Below are 11,389 nucleotides of genomic sequence, written 5' to 3' on the forward strand. Positions count from 1 at the left end.
TATAACACGCAACATTTAATCGGGTCTTAATGTGACTTAACATTAATGTACAAACAGAAATGATTAGTGGAAAACAACTTGCTGGAGTGTTGTAACGTCGTATCAGAGAGACTTGGATAAACTGTGCTACGTAGTTACAGGATTTACAGAGAATATTTTTTTTTTTATTTGAATCATCTAAGGGCTGACAGAGAAGTCTGTTTTATTACATTATTCACACGGAAAACAAAATACTACTAATAAAAAAACTTTAAATACCACGACATTACTAACAACACTGCCAATTAAAGTGACGTTGAAATTAGAAAAAAAAATGTAAATATTAGAATAAACTTTGTTATATTACAGCACTTATCTTTAGCAGCTCTGTCAAATTGTCAGATTACTGAACTCTACTCCTACCACTGGCTTACACTGATGTTTTTTTTTAATTGTATGTTATTAAACTTGCTGTTGCTGCTACTGTTCTGTGTTTTATGTTTTTGGTGTTCTCTTAATGTCTTTGTATTGAAGCATAAATGCAAATAAGCATTTCATTGCACTTGTGCATATGACAATAAACTGAACTGGATTTCTTAAAGAAAGTGTTGTTAACTGAAAAAAACCCTTTTAAATAAGAAAAGAATAGTGGAATTGTGCATTGAATGCAGTGTTTTTGGAATATTACATCTTTTCCTCTGCTCAGAAAATTCACGATTACTATCGGGTAAGACATAACAAATGCCTACATTAATGAGGCTGTATCCATCAATGTAAGTAATGAGCCAAACATCAAATCAGCAAGAAATGATTTGATTTGTAATGGCTGTGTCCAGTTAAATAGCACTGTCAAGTAGATCCCACACATATTCTGTTTTCAGGTCAGGACAAAATGGTCACAGCATGACAGACATTGGCAGACATTGCTTTATTGAAAACATGCTGTTTTAATCCTAGCAGGGTGTAATCCCGAATTGTCCTGTTGGGAAATTAGATTGGCTTGCAGGAACAGGTATATCGATATAGTACTGAGCACCAAGGTTGTCCTCAGTAAGGCATTTAAAGAAATTCCTTCCCACGTTATCACATGTCCACACCCTAAGCCATAGCTTAAACAACGCATAGTTAGCACAACTCTCACCACAAAGTCTTCACAGACATTATCGTCCATACCTGTTGAGAGCAAAAAGGCATTAATCAGTGAATATCCAACGCTCCAACGCTCTCTCTGCCAACGCAAGTGTTCCATGGCTCGCAGAAAATGGTAAATTCATCTTTCAGCTGTTAAAAGTGATCCCTAAATGACATTCTAGCATGCTAATCATTTTAATTTAGACTACAAAATATAATTATAATGCTGATGTGAAAGCAATTGTTGTTCCTGAATTTCCCATTCTTTAGCCAATGCAGTTTTTAAAAAGTGAGCATTCTTATTTTTCAGACAGATATGACATTCACAGGCCAACCCTCTGCCTTATGGGACATGACGCTTCTTTTACACAGAGCTGGTATCCAGTTTTGAGAGGAGTAGTCTGCTAATTATTGCAGCAAAACATTTTAATTACTCGAGCAAGGTAAGGTTGTTTTTCACTGTTCTTACAGTAATTTAAATAATGCCTCTTTGAGTGGCTGTTTTTTATTTTATTTTAATGTGTCATGTGAAGTAAATTAATCTTTTCAGTTCATGTGCTCTTGTGTTGAAATGGCATAGGACCACATGAACAATGTTAATGTTATTTGTTGACCATAACTTCAAAGAAATGCTGAACAGCCCCATCTAGGTATTCAGATCTTGCTTCTCCCCAGAAAGAACACATTTATCTTTTTTATATAGCTTTTTAATATTTGTATTTCTTATTACAATTCATACAAAAATCTCATTCTTTTAAAATTTAAATATGTTCAAGACTATTTATTGCTGTTGTATTGTAACTGAACTACCTGTGTTACTAAACTAATACCTCAACATCTCACTTGAACATTCATAAAGTAGGCGGCAAGGGATAATAACCTTTTTTTAAGTCTTTTAAAAAGAATACAGATTTACTGAACATTTCTTATGACACAAATGGCACAGTTGTACTTTCAAAACAGGCTGGCAGTGTGTAGAGGCACACCCCACACAAATAGCACCTCAGGAATTGAATCCAGAGTCCCAGATCCACCGTGCCCTTAAACAACACATTTGCTTTAGAAAATAATAAGGTGCAAAGCAATCAGCAGTGCTACATTACCCTCTAAAAACCTTAATGAAGGAAAAGGAGAGACTATTTGAACTGAGCTAATTTTTGTTGCTTTCATTCAAGTAAAATAGTAAAATTACAAAATAAGATAAAAGCAGTCTAATATTTTGCAAAAGAGATACCTGAAAATCCCAACTACACTTCACAACACAGAAAGGAATTACTTGATAGTTGTACACAGCACACTTCTTACTTTTATTGGCAATACTCCTCAAGTTTAAAAAAAACTGAAAAATGGAAAAGTCACATTCACTTTTTTTCTAGAATATTTACAAAAAGGTCACTGATAAAACAGAGATGTGTAACATTTTTTAAGATAATTAAATTAAATAGTTACAAAAAAATGCACAAGTTAGAAGCAAATACCTTAAATTTCAGTGTAGCGTAGCATTTAGACACTTCTGGTTTAAGTTATCCTAAAATTAAAAACATTCGAATACATATACGTCAAAATATACTGCTCTGTAGCTCCTGTGGATGCATTTCAAAAGGCAGTCCTTGACATGAATATGTCGTCAGATGTTGGAAGCTTTTGGAACATCCTGAATGTCTGCAAGATTCAGCTTTTGTCTGAAAACAAAAAGTTAAGGATTACATTTAAAACTTTTTCTATGCTTGGCATTTAAACAGCAAGTGCTGGATTCTTCTTGTACGATAACTGCTTATGTAACGCATTTACTGTAGACCGGGCAGTTTGCCTAGAGACAAAGTGCTTGATTCAGCTGGCAACATGCATAAAAATGAGTGTCAAAGTAAGATCATTTTCATTTTCTAAAACTTGGTTTCCATTAATAAACTACAGAATTACACCACCTTTTCATTAACCTTAAAATTAGAAAAATGTCAAACTGATTTGTGGGTCATGGAGACTACAGTCTCTGTATTTCATCTTTAAATATTAAAAAATTGATTCCTTTGCAAACCGGCTATTTTTGTGAATACCAAATTACTAATGGGTTTCCAAGATAAGGTTCTTCAGTTATCATCTGCAACTTGTTAGACATAAAACTTAAAAGAAAGTAGGAGTCATATTAAAAAAATACCTTTTAATGTTCTAAAAAGACAGCGTAAAAGATAAATGAAAAACATTCGAGGTTAACACATGAAACTGCAAGGACTTTTCTGTGGCAGTTAAAGACTTCACAGTGTGGTACTGGAGCAATCCCCTTGCACCCATTAAGATATGGTTCTAGTTTAAAGGCAAAACAAAATCTGACTTGATTCACATCCACATAAGGAAAGGATACATTGAAGAACTCAACTCTTCAAGCTGTAAAAAAACAAACAATAATTAAATATAAATATTATAAATATAAAAATATTTTAAACATCACATCTAAGTTAATATATCATAAAGTGACTGTAAAGGAACAACTTAAAGTCACAAGTGATAGTTAATGCGATTAACTATGAATAAAGGTTTTTCCAATATTTTCAATATTAAAAAAGAAAAGAGTTATTTATAAAGGCACTTAGACACTATTAAAATAATAAAGTATTACAGTATTATACCATAGTTGTATATATATATACACTGTACATACACAATAACCAAGTAAAAATATTGTGCTGCTTAAGAACCCAACTTCTACAATTCAATACTACAAGAATCAATATAGGCATCCTTTTCTGCTCTCTGTACTGGGTTTGTAGTAGCAGAGAAAGAGTTTCAGATTTCATGGACAGCCTCTATGGCTCTACCTAAACATTTACAAGAGACACTGATGGGCTTTCAGGAAATAATATATAAGAAAAATAAGTCTTTCTGACTATACACAACCCCATTCCTGGTTGCACTCAGAACATTCTGTGCGAGTCTCTAGTTACCCCTGACAACTATACACTTCAAACTTTTAATATACATCTTCATTTTAGCACACATTAACTTGAATAAATGTTAAATCCAACAGATTTATAATGAGCACAGTGTTTTTAACTTTTGGTATTTTTGCTCTTCACAAGTTACACAAGATGTAAACAAAGTACAGTAAAAAAACATAATTCCAACTGAAAAAGTACTCGGGGATTAAATTCATTATTCACCCAGGCAGCCTTGATTCATATACCACTGCACATAAAAACATTTTGTGGGGATGGAACACAGCATTGAAACACACAAGTAATTTTTCAAGTAATTTTCACAAGTAATTAATTATGTGATACTAGAAATAACTTAATACCCCAAAATCATTATAGGCATGTGTTTTTAAATAGAAATTTAAAAACTACTAACGTTCAATAGTAATTTATCCAAGTTTGAGTCACTGGCAACCTTTTTTTGGTCCTCAGGCATCTCATCCACCTCCCCATAGAGGTCAAAGTGTAGACGAGCCAATTTCTCCTGCATCTCTCGCACGTGCTCCATCTGATCAATAGAACACTCATTACCTGGAGGGGAGAGAGGTAGGAGACTGGATGTTAACTCCAAGGGTGCTCAACTATCTAGTTTTTTCCAACCAGTGCAAACCTTCAATATAATTCTCTATTCCACTACAAATCTTGAGAAGGGCCGGGCTCTTACAAGCCACTGAATCAGTATCATTTCGTTTTGCTGACAGCCAAGATGCCCAGGAGGACTATTCTCACCCCACCCTTGGTGGTGCTCTGCTAATTGTGAGCAGTTGCATGGGGAGTCCTGATCACAGCTGACTTTAGACATGATCCTGACCCATATAAGGCCTGGATTATAGAGCTCAACCTGTGTCCGGGAAAATGCCTTTACTGGCTGAGTCACACATTTACCACAAAAAAAAATGACTGTACTCTTAGTTTCTAAAGATTTTTATATGGGTTCTCCTAAAGAGTGTAACCATTAAAACACTCTTCAACTCTGATCATACCAAAGGCTTGCAGCTTCCCAGAGTGGAAGTCATTGAGGAGACTCAGCAGACCCTTCTCCATCTCCTGGACATCAGACACATCGGTCAAGAAGGAATGCTGGATAGGAGCGGACTGGGTACTTTTTCCTGATGAGCCTTGCAGCCTAGACTTGTCTTTCACACCCCTGAAAAAAACAGCCATTTTCTGTGAAGACTCAGAATTACTTATCCAATTGTAATCTTCTCCTGAAAAACTACATAAAGCATAAAATTTAGCAATAATGTAACATTACACATCACATCAAACTATGATCTCATATGGACACCACTTACTTACAATGCCTATATTCATGCACAGTGCCTTGCAAATAATTTCACTCCTGTCCAGTGATTTCATTTTTCAGAATTACACGATTTTTTCAAAATATTTTTATAAAAAATGTGTATGCTTATATTAAACACTTGTATGGGTGAAACAAGTTAAATATCAGAATAAATTGCAAAAATATCAAAAACTAAAATATGTTTTCTATGTATTCTTCCCCTTTCCTATGGTAAAAGAAAATTTGCTCAAGAACACAAAATTATTTTTTAAAAGTCACACAATTGAATGCCCTCCGTGTATGGTAATCATCATTCACATGATTTCAGAATAAATTCATCTGTGTCAGGTAGCGAATTTCAAGCAAAGATTCAATCATGAAGACCAAAAAAATCTTCCAGAACAACTGAGGCACTAATCAGGAGAAGAATGCAAAACATTTTAAAGTATTTTTTCTTTCAAATGATCAATTATTTCTCTTTTGGCATTTCCTTAATCTGGACAAATATGCTACATGTTAAAGAACATTTACCCTTCAGGACCTCACGCCAAAACAGTGGTCACATTGTACAGAGCTACCGGTTGTTTTTCACACTGCCAGTCCCATTGTGCTCACAGGAGTCTAATTAATGATGTGCTTTCACTGCAAACTTTAATCCCATTCTGAAATGGAATTCTTAGGTGTGAGGGAGACAGGTGGAAGGAAGGTGACTGGCACATAAAGCATATAACAAAGAACAGAGCAATTGGGAAAGACTGTCCAAACGAAACAGACCTGTAGGACAGGTACAGTATGAAAAGCTGAAATCTGAAAATGAAAGGAGAAACCCTAAAAAGAAACAAGTCTTCTTGAGAGAAGGCGTCATCCATGTTTAAGGATAATTTGTTTATGTATTCTGTGGCTATTCAATAGCCTTTTACAGAACTCCAAAAAAAAGAACACCTGTTCAATAACTTTAAGTGCAGCCAACTACCCCAGACTTGAATTTTTATATTGTTTTCTCATTACCCTAGAGCTCTCTACAATCAGGTGGCAGCAAGTGACATTTTATCAAGCAGAGTAAGAGGAACAAGGGATCAGTATCCCTTTTCATTGATAGAAAAGCCAAAGCATACATTGATACCTCATTACCATGATGACACAGTGAAATATTATTATTAACATTATTATTATAAAAAATAAATATAGGTGAAACAGAATATTTTAAATGTGTTCTAAAATGTGTAGACATTATAAATCCAATACAGTATCGCTTAAGTGGTATATGTAACTTATTTCAGTGAAGGACCTTACCCTCCCATATTTTGACTCTGGAAAACCTCTACAAAATTGAAAAATCGCAGACATACTGTACCTTCGAGTCCTAGATTTTTGGCTGGAGTGTGCTCCCATGTTAGAAAACCCTATGTTCCTACCAGAGGACACGCCAATTTTCCGGCTGTTGACCGCTGGGGCCGGTTGGGTTGTGGATGTCCTCGGGCTTTTTCGTTTTAGCTTCTTTTCCTCCATTTGGTCGCTCTAATATTGCACAGCTCCCACCTGCCTGAAAGACAACGACACAGATTATCAAGAGAGATGCTGTTGTACAGATGACACAGTTGCGGATCCACACAGCAAAACTAAAAAAAAGGATGTCGACGTACTTGCAAAGTGACGCACCGAGTAGGCAGTAAATACCAAAACCAACCTTAATCCTACTTTTAGTAATCCTACTAAAGATCTACTGTAAAGCACATTTCTACAGCTAAGCAAGTTACCCAACCATAGCAAACAACAAGACTCGAGAGGCATGTCAACCGAGACTGTACAACATATAGTTACGTGTAATTAACTGTATGAAAACGAAATACAAAAATATTAACTTTAAACAATATAACGTACACATAACAGAAGCAAAACGTCGCTAAAGGGAAAAGAGTAGAAAAAACTACGTTTTGACATCATCAAACTTCGTCTCTAACCACATCAATTAATGCAGTATGAAAATATGCATACATTTCTGTTACATTCTCGTGATCATGGCATATCTATCTGCTCCAAGTCAGGTACCTGATTATAAAAATATACTTTTCTTGGTTTTTCACATTCCTCTTCCGTACTGTATGTTTCTGCAATGTCCAACAGTACCCCGACGCCGTAAAGTCAGGAAAAGATAAGGATTGTGGGAAATGTAGTGCTCCAGCTTCTAAAGTCCGGCAACAGCAGAGTGCAGCACACTTCAACTCCCAGAAGCAAATGAGAATAGTATTGTCACAACAGCTAAAAAACATTTTAAAGAAAAGAAAATTATAGTTGTACTAGTCCTATTGTAAACCTTTTCATGTATTCCTTTACCTATTTTTTCAATACGTTTATTAACAACTTCAAATGTAGGAATATTAACACATAAAGAAGATAGTTCAGGTGGGTAGCTGCGTCAGCATGCGCAGGCTGCAAGGGAACAGGTAATAGGTTTATTCCATGCTCAAAAAAAGAAGAAAAAAAACGGCCGAAACATTGTGTTTTTTTAGCATGGAATAAATCTATTACTTGTTCCTCCACATAAAGATGTCGTCTGTTTTTATGTCCAGTGATTGTGGTTACAATATTACAGGCAAAACTGATTTTATTGTCACAGGATATAGAATTCGCAGTCCAATCTGAGGCACTGTAAGCAGGCTCAGAAATAAACTTCTTACAGTCCTGATGTATGCAGGTTTCCTGTGCAAACAGACTGCCAATGCATGCTCTCTCCACCCTTCAGAATGTTCTCTTCCAGGTGATAAATGACCAAAAACCTAAGCCCAACATCAGCCATGTATGATGTACGAACACATGGGTTGATTTCTCTAGGAGCATCCCTAAATACTTCTTCCCAAACCTTTAGTGGAAACAAGCCCAAAAATTAATGAGCATTGGTTCTACAGAAGGACATGATTAATGGAAACTTTTCCTTAAATCTGTCTGGTTTCCAGTACCTAAAATATCTGAGGATCAGCATCTCCAGAGAAGGGGCCTGGAAGGGGCCAGCGAAACCATGGATCTTGACATCAGATGGGGCTGCCTATGGCAAAGCTGATGGATGGGTTCTCAACAGAATCACACCTTTCCTGTACCAGCTACGGTTGTACAGTATATGCAGACATAATTCAGTGGAAGACCATCAACAGCCCACTCCAAACCTGGGTAACCAGTGCTACAGCCTCACATCTTACTTATCAGTGCAGAAGAGGAAGCATGTTTTTGAACAGTATTTAATAATCTTCTACAAATATTCAATAGGCCAATCAATATTGTAATACTAATCTTGAAGCTTGTTCTCACGGTTGTCTCTTTTTTTCCTATTCAAAATTACTTAAAGGGTAATTATTACTCTTTAGTAAGGATTACTGTGAAAGGTCAAACATTTTTCTGGTGAAAATTAAAGGTATTCTAAAAATAATTATATTTACCATATTTAGTTGTGTTCTTGACCTGTTGCACATAGGTAGTTTATTTCCTTAATAAATGGAACATGGTATTTTCTAGGAACATGTCTTTAGCCACCAACAATAACAAGACTAGAACACAGAACACTTTATTTGATGGAAAGTTAGCTAATAAATATTGTAAGGAAACTATACTCTCAACAGCACACTAATAAAATAACATTTGACAAAATATTAAAACTTTGTTTACACATGGTTACACTAAATCATGGTTAAATATTTGCTAGCATAAGTAAACTAATTTTTAATGGACTCAGGTTTGTTAAGATCCTAAGTGAGATACATTTCATTGCTGCTATTTTTAATCATGTAATGAACTTAAATGTACTGTCTAGTTTTTGGTTGTTAGTGATGTCTATTGCCTGCTTATCTACTCAAAGCCTACAGTCATGTGAAAGTACACCCTCTTTCAATTCTGTGGTTTTATATATCAGGACATAACAAAAAAAAAACATCTGGTCCTTACCAGGTCCTGAAATTAGGTGACAACCAACAGTCCACTATGTCATTATTTAACAAAAAATAAGCCACCATGCAGAAGACGTGTGAAAAACTAAGTGCACCCCATGATTCAGTAGCTTGTAGAACCACCTTTAATAGCAATAACTTGAAGTAATCATTTTCTGTATGAGTTTATCAGTCTCACAATTTTGGAGGAATTTTGGCCCACTCTTCTTTACAACATTGCTTCAGTTCAATGATGTTTGAGGGCATTCGTTTATGCACAGCTCTCTTAAGGTCCCGCCACAGCATCTCAATGGGGTTGAGGTCTGGACTTTGACTTGACTATTCCAACACCTTGATTCTTTTCTTTTTCAGCCATTCAGTTGTGGATTTGCTGGTGTGCTTAGTATTGTTGTCCTGTTGCATGACCCAATTTCAGCCAAGCTTTAGCTATCGGATAGATGGTCTCACATTTGTCTCTAGAATACGTTGCTATGATCAACTCAAAGACTGCAAGGTGCCCAGGTCCTGTGGCTGCAAAACAAGCCCAAATCATTACCCCTCCACCACCGTGCTTGAAGACTGGTATGAAATGTTTGTGGTGATATGCTCCGTTTGGTTTGACCAAGCATCTCCACTTTGGTCTCGTCTGTCCAAAGGATATTGTTCCAGAAATTTTGTTGTTTGTTTAGATGCAACTTTGCAAACCTAAGCCATGCTGCTATGTTCTTTTTGGAGAGAAGAGGCTTTCTCCTGGCTACCCTTCCATGAAAGCCATACTTGTTCAGTCTTTTTCTGATCATAATGTCATGAACTTTAACATTTAACATGTTAGCCGAGGCATGTAGATCCCTAGATGTAGCTCTTGGGTTCTTTACGATTGAGCGTTATATGGTATGGCCTTGGGGTGAATTTGCTGGGACACCCACTCTTGGCAAGATTGGCAACTGTCTTGAATGTTCTCCATTTGTAAATAATCTTTCTCACTGTAGAATGATGGATTTCAAATTGTTTGGAAATGGCCTTATAACCCTTCCCAGACTGATGAACAGCAACAATTGGTTCTCTGAGTTCATTGCTGATGTCTTTTCTCCTTGGCATGGTGTTAACACACACCTGAATGCTCCAGACCACCAAACTGCCAAAGGTTCTTCTTATATATTGGTGGTCACACTTCCTGGCTTCTTATTACCTTCTTAACTCCTATGGAAGCAGTAAGGGTGTACTTAATTTTTCCCACATGGTTTCTGCGTTTTGGCTTACTTTTTGTTGAATAAATAATGACATAGTGAAATCTGTTATGTGTTGTCTTTTATCTGAGGCTAGATTTGTTTAATTATAGAAGTTGGTGAGGACCAGGTGTTTGTTATTTATGCCCTGATATGTAAAACCAATGAATTGAAAGAGGGTGTACTTTCTTTTGCACATGACTATAGATTTAAATGAGCTTTGGTTCAGCCTGGTGTACACTAACTAATCTATTGAGCATATTAGACAAGTGGACATAGCATGGTTCTTCTTTCCTTTGAATCTAGAATTCACTTTCTAAATATAAGGAATTTCATAAATATAGTCTAAGTTAAACCTTTTTATGAAGTGCCTTAACAAATAAAAGAGCCCATTAGTAGCACAGGCTTTACTTTGTAGTACAGAGCACAGTCTGTCTTCAGCTATGGGCTGGGCCAGCTGTGGTCTCAATGTCCTAAGCAATTGATCAAATTTTGCCGATGTCAGCAGGGTCAGGTGTCAGCACAGGATATCCTCAGCCTCATGTGCAGTCTTCAACTCCTGTGAGCTCGCTGAGTTGTCAGGGAGAGCACCATTTCCCCACCGATCACTGCAAAATCTGCTGTAGATACTGTGAAGAGCACAAACTGTTAAATGGAGAGTGACTCAGTGCACCTTTTATAGAAAAGCACTTAAGGTCTTTAACCTTAACCTACCTTTGCTATCAGTTTTGCAGCATAGAGTGGATTTAATTTACAGTACAGCTGCCGATTAGTCTGATGGCTATAAGAAGAACAATGTTCATTTCAAATTCATAGAAAGCCTATATGCTGGATTGAGCAAAGCTGGTTCAATTTAATATACCTCTCACATTCATGTCAAAAGCA

The 11,389-nt window shown here is 36.2% G+C and overlaps 1 protein-coding gene across 3 annotated transcripts; it reads right to left on the reverse strand.

Annotated features, from left to right (window-relative positions):
* Positions 1-2,390: 2,390 nt before the first annotated feature.
* Positions 2,391-7,521, reverse strand: ccdc28a (coiled-coil domain containing 28A). 3 transcript variants are annotated; one of them, XM_069179439.1, is made up of 6 exons: positions 7,414-7,521; positions 6,719-6,907; positions 5,063-5,226; positions 4,495-4,610; positions 3,470-3,492; positions 2,391-2,792 (listed from the first exon to the last, which is right to left on the reverse strand). In XM_069179439.1, exons 2-6 carry the CDS (start codon positions 6,871-6,873, stop codon positions 2,738-2,740), a joined length of 513 nt encoding a protein of 170 aa, XP_069035540.1. In that variant the 5' UTR covers positions 6,874-6,907; positions 7,414-7,521; the 3' UTR covers positions 2,391-2,737. The 3 variants fall into 3 exon arrangements, with proteins under 3 accessions (XP_069035540.1, XP_069035534.1, XP_069035537.1); XM_069179433.1 differs by having other exon boundaries at positions 4,456-4,610; XM_069179436.1 differs by having other exon boundaries at positions 4,456-4,610; positions 7,360-7,504.
* Between the last annotated feature and the right edge of the window lie 3,868 nt (positions 7,522-11,389).

The sequence above is a fragment of the Lepisosteus oculatus genome, chromosome 2 (genome assembly GCF_040954835.1).
Source record: "Lepisosteus oculatus isolate fLepOcu1 chromosome 2, fLepOcu1.hap2, whole genome shotgun sequence".
Taxonomy (NCBI): Eukaryota; Metazoa; Chordata; class Actinopteri; order Semionotiformes; family Lepisosteidae; genus Lepisosteus; species Lepisosteus oculatus.

What these genes read in the sequence shown, in the direction of transcription:
- ccdc28a (XM_069179433.1), bottom strand. Translation starts at nt 6,873, where the DNA reads ATGGAGGAAAAGAAGCTAAAACGAAAAAGCCCGAGGACATCCACAACC. An exon ending in CAAAAATCTAGGACTCGAAG is followed by an intron (nt 5,227 to 6,718) that starts GTACAGTATGTC and finishes TGTTTTTTTCAG; the next exon opens with GGGTGTGAAAGACAAGTCTA. An exon ending in TGGGAAGCTGCAAGCCTTTG is followed by an intron (nt 4,611 to 5,062) that starts GTATGATCAGAG and finishes TCTCCCCTCCAG; the next exon opens with GTAATGAGTGTTCTATTGAT.